Consider the following 15346-nt stretch of genomic DNA (forward strand, 5'->3'; position numbering starts at 1 on the left):
AATACCCTCGTGACCCTCGTGTTATGGTGACCCACCACCATAAAATTGTCATTGCTACTTCATAACTATAATTTGTTACTGTTATGAATTGTAATGTAAATATCTGATATGCAACCCCTGTGAAAGTGTAATTTGAACCCCAAAGGGGTCATAACCCACAGGTTTAGAACCACTGCCCTAGAGAAACAAAACAGATAGAATATGAATAAATTTGTATTGATAGAATATATATAAATAAACATACATTGAAGGGACTGAGGTAGCAGAATAAACTCCATTTTGTTTTTAAGAGTCTATGTTAACTTGCCTTTAGAGAGGCATGGCCCCCACCCTTGAGGTCTGAGAAAAATCAGGAAATGTCCCTGGCAGTTGCAAAATAGACACAGCAGCTGCAGCTAGCTGATAAGAGTGAGCTAAGAAAACATAAGTCGTTCCCAGGTCAAGACTCTCCTTTTTGATCCATGTTCCCTCCTTGTGGTTTAATCAGGTCCTATAAACCAATTAGCTTAAAAGCCAACATTTCTTTTTCCTCTCATTAATTCCAATGCTTCTGGGTTTTCCTTAATAAACCCTCTTTCCTAGATCCTGGGGCCACTCTCCTATCCTGTTGCATCAGGAAGGTTCATGGCCCGAGCTTCAGCTCGAATACTCTCATATGCTTGCATCAGAGTTGTGGTTCCTGATGATCTCAGGGGTTCTTGCAGTCAGGGCACAACCATATCAATGGGGATTTATTAGAGCATCTTACAGACTGTGATCCAGCTAGCTCAACAATGGCTGTCTCCCAGGGGAAAGGCCAAGCTGTTGAGCCCACGTGGCTAGATGCTTCAGCTAGTTCTCAGTATACTTTGGAATCCTGAATTAAGGTCCTAAATCCATCACCCTAAAACCAGAGAAGGAATCCCTCAGCACCGGGATCTATGAACTTGCCAATGAAAATGAGGGCAAACAGGCAGAAACCAAAAGTTTCCTTCTTCCAGGTCCTTTATATATAAGCTGCCTTGAGAAGGTATAGCTCAGTTTCAGGGAGGACAATCAGAGCTCAGATTAAGATGAACTCACGTGATCTGGATTTAAGGTGAGTCTTCCTACCTTAAATCATACAGTTAACTAAAAATCCTTCACAGGTGTGTCTAGTAGCATGAGTTTTTAGTTAATTCTAGATATAATCGATTTGACAACCAATAATAGAATAGTCATCTATTATGTGTCTCCAAGGGAGTCCCAGAATAGATGAGCATCCTAGAAGCGCTAAGAAGCCCACTATCTTAGTCTGTTCAGACTGATGTAACAGAATTCCTCGGCCTGGGAGGCCTATAAAAAGAAGATGTGTTTCTTACAGCCCTGGTAACTGAGATGTCTAAGAAGGCATGGGAAGACTTTCTGCCCCCCTGAGGCACTCTTTCTGGCTCAGAGGCAGGGTCTTCTTGTGTTGGTCAGAGTAGCCACATTCCTAAGATGATGACAGCATAAGAGTGCATTTCCTTTAGATCAGAATGAATCTTGACTCAGTCCCAAAGGTCTTGCAAGGTCTATGGATGTTTGGCTCCTTTGGTTTTGGGATTGCACCATGGTAAAAAGTACATAGTAGAGCTGAGCTGCTCACTTCACAGCAGTAGAGGGAACTGGTGTTAGAACTAAGCAGCAAGTCCCAAAGAGATCACAACATGCAGCAGGTCTCACCTGGGAGGTTTGTTGAGAGGGGAAAGAGACAGGCCCTGGGACAGGGTGGAGAGAAAAGGGGGTGCAGGAAGAACGAGGCTTTTATTGGGCCTGTGATGCATTTGTAAAAGGACATGGGACAAGGGCCGTGGCACACGTGCAAAGGATCAACGCTGTCACCTCTTCAGCTAGGTCCCCCGAGAACTGGCTGTAAAGATACCTGATTGGAGTGAAGTCACTTCTAGATGTCCCTAGATGTGCCTGATTGCCAACAGTTGGGGCAAGGTGCTGTCTTTCCAGGGCATATCCCCACTATAGCCTACTCTTAATAATGCCATGTTATGCATCAAGAATTTAAATCTATCAAGCAAATAATCCATCAATTAAGCTAATCAAATTTCGATGGCACCACCAGCTAAGGACCAAGCCTTTTTAAGCTTTTTGGGAAAACATTTCATATACAAACCCTATTACTGTAATCTCACTTGAGAATGGTCCCGTGAGTGTTCTCCCTGCCCCTACTTTCTCTTTCCCTCCCTCCTTACTTCTCCCCTTCCCTCTACCCCACCCTGTCATTTTTTTATAGAGGTACCAAGAGAACTCCGATGTCTTTTTTGTTTGTTTGGTTGGTTGGTTGGTTGGTTGGTTTTGGTTTTCGAGACAGGGTTTCTCTGTATAGCCCTGGCTGTCCTGGAACTCACTTTGCAGACCAGGCTGGCCTCGAACTCAGAAATCCGCCTGCCTCTGCCTCCCGAGGGCTGGGATTAAAGCTCATTGTACTGGCTGGTTTTGTGTCAGCCTTGACACAGGCTGGAGTTATCACAGAGAAAGGAACTTCAGCTGGGGAAATGCCATAAGATCCAGCTGTGGGGCATTTTCTCAATTGGTGATCCAGGGGGGAAAGGCCCCTTGTGGGTGGTGCCATCTCTGGGCTGGTAGTCTTGGGTTCTATAAAAAAGCAAGCTGAGCAAGCCAGGAGAAGCAAGCCAGTAATAGCATCCCTCCATGGTCTCTGCATCAGCTCCTGCTTCCTGACCTGCTTGAGTTCCAGTCCTGACTTCCTTTGGTGATGAACAGCAGTGTGGAAGTGTAAGCTGAATAAACCCTTTCCTCCCCAACTTGCTTCTTGGTCATGATGTTTGTGCAGGAATAAAACCCTAAGACACTCATATATCTAAATACCATCATCTAGAGGGTGAGGTTCTCAGCATAGGAATTTTGGAGGAAGAGAAACCTCTGAGCCTCAGTACTCGCCTGTAGAGAAGCATAATGTAAATGTAATAGGATTTGAATACTGAAAACTTATTTGGATTTTTTTTTTCGAGACAGGGCTTCTCTGTGTAGCCCAGGCTGTCCTTGAACTCAGAAATAGCCCTGCCTCTACCTCCCAAGTGCTGGGATTAAAGGCATGCGCCACCACTGCCTGCCTTATTTGGATTTTTTGTTAAGCATTAGTAATTTTTACAGAATGCTTATTAACATTGGTGATATTCACAAGAGCAAGGGGCACTACCCGAATGGAATCAACTAGATATCATAAAATGTCCATGTTAAAACTTGTGTGTGTCCTGAGCAGGTTAGGTTTATGAATGAACATACATATATATAATATATATTATATATGTGTGTATATATACATGTATATATATATATGTGTGTGTGTGTATATATATATACATAATACAAAGAAGAGATCATTAATTTGAATAAGAGCAAGAAAGAGTATATGGTGAAGAAAACAAAAAGAATGGAGAAATGTAATTATAATCTCAAAACTTAAAAAGGGTTTCACTATAGATGCTTGGACTAATTCCATTAAGGCCATTCTGTTTTAAACCTGCTTCAACCAAGCACACCCAAACTAGAGAGAAATTGATGTCAGTTTTGTCATTTGTATAAATGGGGGGAAAAAGGCATGGGAGAGAGGGTTGTGTTCACTTTCAAGTCAGCATCTACCACATCATCAGTGGTATTTTTTGAGGCTGACTGTGGGTTTTACAATTCTATGATGCATTACCACTGGCTTAGCCCTCTGCTAATGCTAAAAACATCTCTACTCCCAATCTTATCTGAAACTTAGTTATGTCCAAACTGAACTTCATTTTTAAATGCATTCTTCATTAAGTTTTCCCTTTTTTTAAGGATAATAATCTTTCCAATTTCACACTAAAGTTACAAGGAAGATATGAACTTGGTAGGACAGAATGGACCACATAATAAAAGAAAATGTGGGCTGGTGAGATGGCTCAGTGGGTAAGAGCACCCGACTGCTCTTCCGAAGGTCCGAAGTTCAAATCCCAGCAACCACATGGTGGCTCACAACCATCCGTAATGAGATCTGACTCCCTCTTCTGGAGTGTCTGAAGACAGCTACAGTGTACAAAAAAAAAAAGAAAAGAAAAGAAAAGAAAAGAAAAGAAAAGAAAAGAAAAGAAAAGAAAAAGAAAGAAAGAAAATGTTTGTGCAGTGAATTCATGAAAATATCATCCTGAGTGAGGTAACCCAATCACAAAAGAACACACATGGTATACACTCACTGATAAGTGGATATTAACCCAGAAGCTCGGAATACCCAAGATACAATTCACAGACCACATGAAACTCAAGAAGAAGGAAGACCAAAGTGTGGATACTTTGGTACTTCTTAGAAGGGGGAGCAAAATACCCATGGGAGGAGATACAGAGACAGAGTAGAGCAGAGATTGAAGGAAAAACCATCCAGAGACTGCCCAACCTGGGGGTCCATCACATATACAGTCACCAAACCCAGACACTCTTGCAGATGCCAAGAAATGCTTGCTGACAGGAGCCTGATATAGCTGATTCCTGAGAGGTTCTGCCAGTGCCTGACAAATTCAGAGGTGGAGGATACTCTCAGCCAACCATTGGACTGAGCATAAGGTCCCTAATGAAGGATCTAGAGAAAGGACCAAAGGAGCTTAAGGACTTTGCAGCCCCATAGGAGGAACTAAAATCTGAACCAATCAGTACCCTCAGAGTTCCCAGGGACTAAACCACCAACCCAAGAGTACACATGGAGGGACCCATGGCTCCAACTGCATATGTAGCAGAACACAGTCTCTTTCCAGAGGTCAAGGGTCAGATGGCTGTAGGTCTTGGAGGTGGCATCAAAGGTGGCATCAAAGGTGGCTTTGGCAAAGTTGCCCAGGGCAGCAGTGCAGCCTCTGGCTGAAGTGTACCGGCCATCATCAGTAGCTTCTTGGGCACAGGAGCAGAGACAATGCCAGTGCCTCTGGGGGCAGGGATGAGACGCACCAGCACAGAGCCACAGCGCCCTGTCACCTTGCATGGAACAGTGTGGGACTTGCCAATCTTGTTCCCCCAGTAGCCTCCTCTCCGCACAGGGACAGTAGAAAGCTTGGCCAAGATGATGGACCCTCGGATGTCAGTGGCAACCTCCTTGGAGCACTTAACACCAAGACCAACATGACCATTGTAGTCCCCAATAGCAACAAATGCCTTGAACCTGGTTCGCTGGCCAGCCCGAGACTGCTTCTGCACTGGCATGATTTTCAGAACCTCGTCCTTTAGGGATGCACCCAGGAAAAACGCCAATGATCTCAGACTCCTTAATAGGCAGGGAGAATGGGTAGATCTCCTCCAAGGACTTGATCTTCATGTCCTTAACCAGGCAGCCCAGCTTGATCCACTCCTTGTCTTCAGCTTTACCTACACGAGCCCGGCGGCCTCGACCATGGCCACTGCCTGAACCACGACCAAGGCCCCTAAAACCGCTGCGAATCCTCCATGGAAGCCGCAGAGGCCTCCTAATTCTGACTCCCCTTACCCACCCCACCCCCGGTCCTCCGGGCCCTCCCACTGCACCGGTGTCATCCCCATTTGGTGTTTTCCCTAAGAAGAAGAAGAAGAGCCTAAGTATTTATCCTTATGCCCACAAATTAGTTCTCACCCCTTATCAAAGAAATGTCTCCTTGCAATAGGAAAAAAAAAAAAACATGACAGAAAACCACATCTGATCAAAACACAAGGAACAAGTGATATCCAGTCCAATTTTGTGTGTGTGTGTATATATATATATATACATATATATATATATATATATATATACACACACACAAATATATAATTGAGGCCATAAATCTGAAAACAGAGTGTATGAAAATGATTAGATGTTGTGAACCGCTGGTTCTGATCCATAGGCTGAAACCTTTAGGCTGCCTGACCCTATCACAGGGAGTTGAGTATCAGGTAGCCTGAAAATTAGATGTTTATGACTTACAACAGTAAACAAAATTAGTTATGAAGTAGCAGCAAAATAGTTTTGTTTGGGAGTCACAACATAGCTCTAATTCCTCTCACTTTAGAAGACTCAGGGTAGTATTTAAGTATCCTAATATCAGTGTGTCCATATGAGGCCTAATGACTTTTTTTAATGAAATGACCATTGTTAATTTCTACTTTAGTTACAGTGACGATAGGAAACAAAATTATCTTTTTGTTCCCAACATTATGTATTTACATTGTTGTACCTTCTTGATGAATTTTTATTAATATGTAGTATCCTTTTTTAAATTATTTTTAGTTAGTTTTGGTTTGAACTCTAAAGTAAGGATAGCTACACTAGATCCTTTGCTGCCAAGTTGGAAGACCAGAGTTCAATTCCTGGTAATTTTAGTACTTCCACAGTGAAAGGACAAAACTACAAGTTGTCCTCTGACTTCCACATATGCTATGATATGGACACAAATAGATGTAATTTTAAAATCCTACATAATCCTGTATACAAAATGTTAAGAGACCTATTGAATAGTGATTTATCAATCTCTTTATTCTGCTTGACAATGATCTCATAGTCTTCTAGTAAGTTGTTTGTCAACAAAACCATTTCAAAAAACTAAAATTATCTTAGGAATGCACAAATCGCTTTGGTGCTTAAGGCAGGATTCTGAAGTATATAACACAAGGTGGCCTTAAATTTAGGATGCTAGTGCCTCAGCTTCTGGACGATTGTGACCTCTGTCATATACTATCATACCCAAGAAGGAATTTTAAATTCTCAACAGGATCAAAATATTCAGAACTCACAATGGGCAAAAATAAGGATGATCAGGCCTTGGAGGAGATAAACATATTAACAATATGAGAATAATTCATCCTTTGTTAATACTTATTTGAAATGAGGTATTTTTTATCAATTATTTTTATTGGATTTTTTAATAGATATTTTATTTACATTTCAAATGTTATTCCCTTTCCTGGTTTCCCCTCAGAAAACCCCCTATCCCACCACCACCACCGCCCACTGCTCACCAACCCACCCACTAGTGCTTCCCTGTCTTGGCATTCCCCTACACTGCGGCATCAAACCTTCTCAGGACCAAGGGCCTCTCCTCCCATTCATGCCCAACAAGGCCATCCTCTGCTACATATGCAGCTGGAGCCATGGGTCCCTCCATGTGTACTCTTTGATGATTTAGTCCCTGGGAGCTCTGGGGGTACTAGTTGGTTCATATTGTTGTTCCTCCTATGGGGCTGCAAGCTCCTTCAGTCCTTTCTCTAGTTCCTCCATTGTGGACCTTGTGCTCAGTCCAATGGCTGGCTGAGAGCATCCACCTCTGTATTTGTCAGGCACTGGATATTTTATTTGTTTACATTTCAAATGTTACCCCCTTTCCAAGTTCTACCCCCCCACCCTGCTTCTATGAGGGTGTTCCCCACCCACCCATTCCCACCTCACTGCCCTGATATTCCCCTACACTGGAACCTTAACAGAACCAAAGGACTCCCAGTCTTAAAAGATCACTTATATATATTTATAATATATATAAATGATTCTTGGTTCAACTTCAAGATATGGCTATTTTCTTATTATCAAATAATAGACTTAACATCTAAGAAATAAGATCAAAGAATATAGTAAATCCATTTTCTAAAATTAAAAAAAAAAAAAAAAAAAAAACTTAAAGTGAGGCTGGAAAAATGGCAGAGCAGGTGAAGTATAAGCATGGGGGGTCCTGAATCCAGATCCCCAGTACTCAATGAGTACCTGTAATGCCAGCAAGGAGGACAGGGTAGAGGTTAGAGGAACCTGGGAGCTTGACTAGCCAGCTAGTCTTGGAGGTATTGTAAAGTCAGGGCTCAAGTGACAACATGGCTGAAAAAAATCAACAAGTATAGGGCTAGCAATGTACCTTAATGGTAGAATGCACGCCTGGCACACATTAGAATCATTCCAAGCACGTCATGTGTTATGTATGTGTGTTTATTTTGAGGGGAGAAGTCCGTCATCTTTGAGAATGAAGTCTCTGGTCTTCTTAGCCAGTCCTAATTAGAAAAGGTCTTGTGATACAACACTTGCTCTCAAAAAAGCAAATACACAAAAATTGTAGAAAATAAAACCATCAAGCTACTGAAATATGAGATAGTAACACAAGAGAAGATACCAAATGGCAATATAATAAGATCGTCTGGGGGAATTTCAGTTACACAAAACTTCAAGGATATGGCCTATGATCAGAATATGCTTCACTTTATACATATTATACATCCCAAAACTGCATAATAAAATGACAACACTGAAGATCAGGTTGTAAATATTTATAGTTTCTCTTACTCACACACAATATTGTATGAGACATTACTAGTTTTCATATGCATCCATAGGATTAATACTCGTATGGAGTATAACATGGAAAAGTGCAGAACTAAAGAAATAACTCTAACAACAAAAGAAGCACACATTTCTTAAAATTTAAAATATTGCACATAATAAGGTTACACAGAAATTACTGGCTGCTTTTACAAAAAGAATGAGGTATTAGTCAATCTCTAGATAAAGATAAGTGCAAAAGAGTGACTACACACAAACACACACCAAAAATAAATTCATACGAAGACCTAGAAAGTCAACAAATAGAAAAATATTCCAAAGATGTTTACAAAGCTATGATTTTGATCAAACAAAATCATTCACCCAGTACTAAAACACAATTTCTTGGCAATATGTCATAAGTTTTAAACTTTTCAGCTTAATGACGTGCAATACAATCTTCCCCATTACACCAATTCTACGGTAGAAAAGGCATCTTTGTGTGATAATCAAACCTTCACTTTCTAAAGCTTTCAGGGGCAAACAGCCAAAAGCAATGGTCTTCTTCACTAAATGACTCAAAATTACAGCTTCAGACATTTAGTAACCCAAGTCAGGGCCACAGGGCGTGCAGTTTTGAATTTGCAGAGGTTTCACTGCAATTATTATTCAAGTTCACACAATGTAAATCTATGGTAACTTTTAAAACTTAATTGTTAAGTATGTGTCGGGCTGAGTTTTGTTTGGGAATATGGCCGGGGGGGTGGGGGGGGTGTGAAAATGAGCCAAAGGACAGGTAACGTAAAAAAATCTTGCAAATGATCTTTCAAAAGAACTTCTCCTAATCAGGAAAATTACAGTTGTCTACTAGCTGAATGTATTTTAATTTGTTTTAAAAAACAAAAAGTTCAATATATGGAATACCTATAACAAACAGCTTAACATAAGTGAAATCATGCATTTACCAAAATAGTTCACAGAAAACTTTTTTCATCAGACATAGTAAGGAAGAATAAACTAGGTGGGCTTAGTGGAAACAGGAAAAGATTCAACTATTGTCCTGAACAATCAGTGTATGTAGTAACCATATTTCCTCTTCGTTGAGTGACAGTCCTGCAGTGCTTGCTAGATCCATGAAATCTATTTTCAGTCTGTACTGTGTGTCGATTGGTGGTATCAAAGCCACTAAAAGAAAACATTTTCTCCATGTCTTCAAACATATCATCAAACAATCCGCCTCCAAAAGAAAACTCCTGGAAGTGATGCCTTTGTCTACTAGAACCATCCTGGCGTGTGTGGAAGTGGTTTTCAAAATGCTTCTTAGACCGAGTGTTTTGGTTCTGACCAAAAAAATTAAAGTCTTTAAATAAGTCATCAAAATTGAAGTTAAATGACTGTTCAAAAGGACTCCCATTGCCTCTTTGTCCTTTGCCATTGGTAAAAGCACTGTGTCCAATTGTGTCATACTCTTTCCGACTATTGGCATCCGAGAGTGTTTCATACGCTGAAACAGATAAAAACCTTTTAGGAATTGGAAGATAAAATATCCCAAATTGTGTATATGCAAACTTCAAATATATGACAAACTATTATACATAATAAAGCTAAAATATAAGTTAGAAAACGTTTTAACTGTTAAAGAAATAAATTATCAAATGTATTCAGCTAATAGAAAATCAGATTTTTTACTTTCTTACTAGTTGAAGTAAATGTTTAATTCCATCCCCCTACATAAGCCTACTCACCATTAACTACTTAATGCCCATGATATATGTATGGTTTCTTTTAGCCCTAGTATTATGACAAAATGTTCTTTACATATTTTTAAATACACATTGGTTTGAAATGTAGATGAAATAGATTAATTTACTAAGTAAATTGATATTTACTAAGTTAGTTGATCATTTTGGTGTTCAAATACTCCTTTTTAGACAGAGTGGTTTCATAAATAACAACAACAACAAAAAAAAGATAAATGATACCCTGCCAACATCTTTAAAACTGTAAAACAATAAAATGACATACCACAATTAATTTACTTATTCAGGAACCAAGTATTTATTCTAACAAACTACAAAATCCTACATACACCTCTCCCATCTCCATAACATCTTTAAGACTTACAAAATTATCAGCTACCATTAGCTTATTAAATACCCATGGGACCTCAGCAACATTTACTTACCTTCTGCAATCTCTCTGAATTTTGCTTCAGCATCAGGGCTTTTATTTTTGTCAGGGTGGTACTTCATGGCTAATTTGTGAAAGGCCTTTTTGATTTGTCGCTCTGAGGCAGACTTTGGCACACCTAAGATATCATAGTAGCTTTTGGAGGCCAGGATTAATTCTGTTATCATTAAAATGCAGATTGCAAAGACGAAAACTGACTGTGGAGTAGCCATTTCTAATAACCTAAGAAAGAAAAACATAGTGTCTTTTTAAGTCCAAGGAACAAATTTTAAGACTTAAAAAAAAAATCCAACTCAATAAAGCTCTGGTGTTGAGACAGCAGCATCAAGCTGTTATGCACATAGTATCACATTAGTCACGCTCTTGTACTTCTGATATTAGAGTCTATTAGCAAGGCTTTTCTTATCTACTGGAAAGATAAAACTGATAGTTTCTTAGGAAGGCTTAGGATTTCTACTACTTGATGGTGAACTTGTCTGCCTGTGATACAAAAGGTATTATTACTTGTTTATATTATTATTTAATACTGCATTTTCCTGAGGTGGCTCCTGATCTACCCCAGCTTCCTCAGCGCTGTCTTCATTACCACATTTAATTTCAGAATATAAACCAATTACTGAAAAAGAAATCTGTCTTTTCTGTGTTTGGCTAGAACCGCAGGAAGAAAGGCAAAGGTGGGGAAGGAAAGATTTTTCTCAAATCTGTAAAATCTATTTGATCTTAAAGTGGTTAAAATAGTCTGTTTGCATAAATTTAACTTCCCAAATACTTCAGAAATATCGGTAAATAACATCTGCTTAAGGCTCACAATTAGTAAAACTTATACTTCTTTGAAAGCTGAGCTACCAGAGGAAGAAAAGTTTATACTTTGGATAAGTTGGGTTATTACTGGGCTTCCCAGATTTCTCAGCAAGTAAAATGTTTCTCTTTAAAACAAAGTTTTACCTAAGAACTATTGGTAACACATAATGATTCGAGATGAAGTGTATTTCTTTGCTTTTTTGAATGCTGTACCACAGAAGTCCTTAATGACCTATGATGACATAACAGGGCTGATGAAAAAGGCACTATGGTTTGTGGAAACTGCCAGCCAACCTCTCCTGTGGCCTATCCTAAGCATAATTAGCAGGTAGATTACTTTTTTCCCGAGACTTAGTCATAGTCACGCGTACCAAGTACAAACTCTCTAAAGAACTCAAGCAGAAAGCCTGGCGTTGTGCCCCACGCCTTTAATCGCAGCACTCAGAAGGCAGGGGCAGGCGGGGATCACTTTGAGTTCAAAATCAGCCTGGTCTCCATAGTGAGCTCCAGGGCAGCCAGATCTACCCTGACTTAAAAAAAAAAGTAGATTTTTTTTTTTAAAGTTAATGTAAGCGGAGCATGTCCGATGATGGTCGCCAGAGGCTGCGGTTGTTCGCTAGTCAAAGGGCTGGTCCACAACTGACAGCAAGGCGGCTCGGTGACAAACGAGATCCCGCCGCTTCAAGCTGCCCCTGGAGATGTTTTTAGTGCCCGAGCTTTAGCTTCCCCATCAAACCCACTCTGCCCAAACAATGGGATCGCCCTCCCCGAACCCGCTGGAGGGCTGGCCGGTCCGGCGTCCCGGCCCACTCCACTCAGAGCGTCAGCTCCATGCTCCGGCCCTGCCGGCGAGCTCCGCGACCTGCCGGCCTGGCCTCGGGGAAGACGACCCCCCAACCCCACCGCAAGCACGAGCTGTGACGCAGCCATCTCGGGGTACAGTCGCGTCGCTTGGCTTCCCAACGCGGCTGATAGGTGGTAGGACACCAAGGCCAAGGCGGAACACAAAGCGGGACCCGACTCGGCGCCACCCTCCCCGGTCCTTACCTGTGCGCCCCGACGCAGCTTCTCCACAGCGCGGCGGCCCGGCTCCGGTTCCCTGACCCCGGCCGCACAGGCTCCGACCTCGCCTCCGAACGCCGAGTAGCCTCCTCCCAGCTCGGCCCGTTCCCTACTGGCGGGAGCCCGTGGCTGGCGCGACCGCTTATAGAGCCGACCTACACGAAACGCTTCCCCATTGGCTCCCGCCGGCCCACCTGACTTTGGCGCCCTACGCGCACGTGGAAAACTGTTGTTGCCGTTTGGTCCTTGCGTCACTTCCGTCGCCACCCTCCGAGGGGCGGTGCCAAGGTGTGCGGAAGCGGAAGTGAGTCGACGATTTCCTCATCCTTCCCTGGGGCGCATCGCGCGCAGGCGCTTTAGAGGGTGCGCCGGGCCCTGCGTCCCCGCCCTAGAGGACAGGGCTCTCCGGCGCCCCTCGTGGGCCTTTTCAGCCTGCAGAAAGCTTCGCTGTTGAGCGGTCATCGCTCGCGCGGTCGTAATAAAGAGCTTTTATTCATAAGTGGCCAGGTGACCAGAAAACTCAGGTCTCACCCTTAGGCGATGTGTCATTGAGAGGCCATTAGAGCCCAAGCCTGCCTCTGTCATGTTAGTCTCTTAATCCTCAATTCCCCAAAAGGCGGGAGCCCACTGTATTGCACACTGCTTTGTAGGCAAGACCACGCTGTGTTGCTTTAACACAGCAAAGTTTGCACGGGGCTCGGGCTTTTCCAGCTCTTTCCCTCCCTCAGCTTGACCTCATTTCAACAGTAGGTATGTTGAAAGTACATCTGAAAGTGGGAAGGTGAGGTTCCTGTGAGGTTGGTCACTCAGTGCAACCCTGTTTCTTGTTTTTGTTTTAATGTTAATTTATTTTGAGTGCTCTACCTTCGTGTACACCTCTTTGCCAGAAAGAGGGTGTGAGCCACCATGTGGTTGCTGGGAATTGAACTCAAGAACTCTAGGAAGAACAGACAACCCTCTTAAACCACTGAGCCAACTCAAAGCTCAAAAACCCTGTTTCTCCTGCGAAAAAGGAGGCAAAAAGAATGTAAGCAACCTTGAAAACTGCCAGACTAGAATTATAACTTGTCCCATTATGTCTTCAGTTATGGAAGAGAGCATAATAGATATTATCTCAACAACAGCATGACATATTTCAAAAACAATAGGTAAGTACTTAGTTTTATTCAGAAGCCAAGGCAAGTTTGTCAAATTCCAAAGCCAGGTTTGCTGAGTTCCAACCCTGGTTCCCTTACATTGTAACTGAAAGACCCTTTGTTTAATCCTTTGGCACCTCTGATTTTTCTTCTGTACAGGTAAACAGATAAAGGAGGACTTAACAGGGAGTATGTACTTATGTGAAAAATCAATGTATTTAAAACATCCCATTTCTTTTCCTCTTGTAATGAAAAATAATTCTAGTGCTAGCCTGACTTTTCTGTTACTTCAAACTTTATTTTTCTCCCTGTGGTCAATTGGTAAGATTCTAGTAGATTTGCATGCATTGAGTGTTCAGCTCATCCTGTACCCAGGGTATGGTGGTGCACATTTATAATCTCAATGCTCTGGATGCTGAAGCAAGACAATCGGGAGCTCAAGGCCACACTGGGCATCCTAAGAGAGACCATGTCAGCAAAAAGAAAAAGAAAATAGTGTGTCTATCTTACAAGTCCAGAGAAACTACAGAAGATGGTTGTGATGGTTTGTATATGCTTGGCCCAGGTAGTGGCACTATTAGGAGATTATTAGGAGATATGGCCTTGTTGGAGTAGGTGTGTGACTGTGGGCTGCCTGGAAGTTTTCCTTTAGCAGGCTTTAGATGACGAGGTAGAACTTTCAGTTCCTCTTGCACCATGCCTGCCTAATTGCCATGCTCCCGCCTTGACAATAATGGACTGAATCTCTGAACCTGTAAGCCAGCCGCAATTAAATGTTGTCCTTTAACAGACTTGCATTGGTCATGGTGTCTGTTCAAAGCAGTAAAAACCTAAGACAGAAGTTGGTACCAGGGACTGGGATATTGCTGTCGTAGGCCTGAGCCTGCTTTTGTTTGGAAAAATGTGGATTTGGGGACTTTGGATCTGAAAAGCAGGGGAATGCTTTAAATGGGGCTTAATGGGCTATCCTAGTGAAAACATGGAAGACTTTGTCACTGAAAGTGATTTTAATTGTGCAGACTTGGCCTAAGGGGTTTCAGAGGAGAAGAATTTCAGTATGTGGCGTAAAGATTGTTTTTGTGGTATTTTGGTGAAGAATGTGGCTCCTTTTTTGTCCTGTCTAAAGAGTCTACATAAAGCTAAGGCAAAGATATTTATCTTAATTACATTGACAAAAGAAGTCTCAGAAATGGCCAGCATAGACTTTGTTCTCTGGTTAATTCTCCTGAAGAGCATTTTGAACAACTGTAGCAAGCTTAGAAAGGAAAAAATATAAAACATATGGTCTGAGCATTAAAGGGTCACCAGGAAGTAAAATGGAGCTGAATCCCATGTTCAAGGATATTGCATTGAATTAAGGGAGTGAGACTCTGGGGCAAGATCATATCTAGCTAAATATAGATCCAGGCATGGTGGTACACACCTTTCATCCCAAGACATAAAGTCAAGCAGATCTCTGAGTTCAAGGCCAGCCTGGGACAGAGCAAATTCTAAGTGAAGAAAAACTTATATCAGGTGTGGTAGTACACACCTTTAATCCCAGAAGACAGATGTGTTGATGGTGGTACACACCCTTAATTCTAGGAGATAAAGCCAAGCAGATCTCTGAGTTCAAGGCCAGGCTGGGACAGAGCAAGTTCTAGGTGAAGAAAAGCTTAAATCAGGTTCGGTGGTACATGCCTTTAACCACAGGAGGAGACAGGCATGCAGATCTCTGAGTTCAAGGTCAGTCTACAGAGCAAGATCCAGGACAATCAAACTTAGGCCCTGAAGGAGTTGGAAAAGAGGAGGCTAATGATATTGTAAAAGAAAAAAGGGACCATGTTCCAGCTCCTACAAGCAGCAGAACTTGTCATCTTTGGCCATATGGCTCTGGCTTTAGAATCAAGAATAGAAGGGACTACTGGGACAATTGATGCTGGTT

The 15346-nt window shown here is 41.9% G+C and overlaps 1 protein-coding gene, 1 non-coding gene and 1 pseudogene across 2 annotated transcripts; 1 reads left to right on the plus strand and 2 right to left on the minus strand.

The window, feature by feature from the left end:
• Gm7370 (predicted gene 7370) lies at nucleotides 4733-5550 on the minus strand (annotated as a pseudogene).
• Dnajb9 (DnaJ heat shock protein family (Hsp40) member B9) lies at nucleotides 8229-12400 on the minus strand. Its single transcript, NM_013760.4, has 3 exons — nucleotides 12272-12400; nucleotides 10419-10645; nucleotides 8229-9737 (listed from the first exon to the last, which is right to left on the minus strand). The coding sequence occupies exons 2-3, from the start codon at nucleotides 10633-10635 to the stop codon at nucleotides 9286-9288; spliced, it is 669 nt and encodes a 222-aa protein (NP_038788.2). The 5' UTR covers nucleotides 10636-10645; nucleotides 12272-12400; the 3' UTR covers nucleotides 8229-9285.
• Nucleotides 12401-12644: 244 nt separating this feature from the next.
• On the plus strand, nucleotides 12645-12705 carry Mir5627 (microRNA 5627). The gene has a single exon (NR_049203.1). It is a non-coding gene; the product is annotated as a microRNA 5627 (primary transcript).
• The last annotated feature ends 2641 nt before the right edge of the window (nucleotides 12706-15346 follow it).

This window comes from Mus musculus, chromosome 12, assembly GCF_000001635.26.
Source record: "Mus musculus strain C57BL/6J chromosome 12, GRCm38.p6 C57BL/6J".
Lineage (NCBI taxonomy): Eukaryota > Metazoa > Chordata > Mammalia > Rodentia > Muridae > Mus > Mus musculus.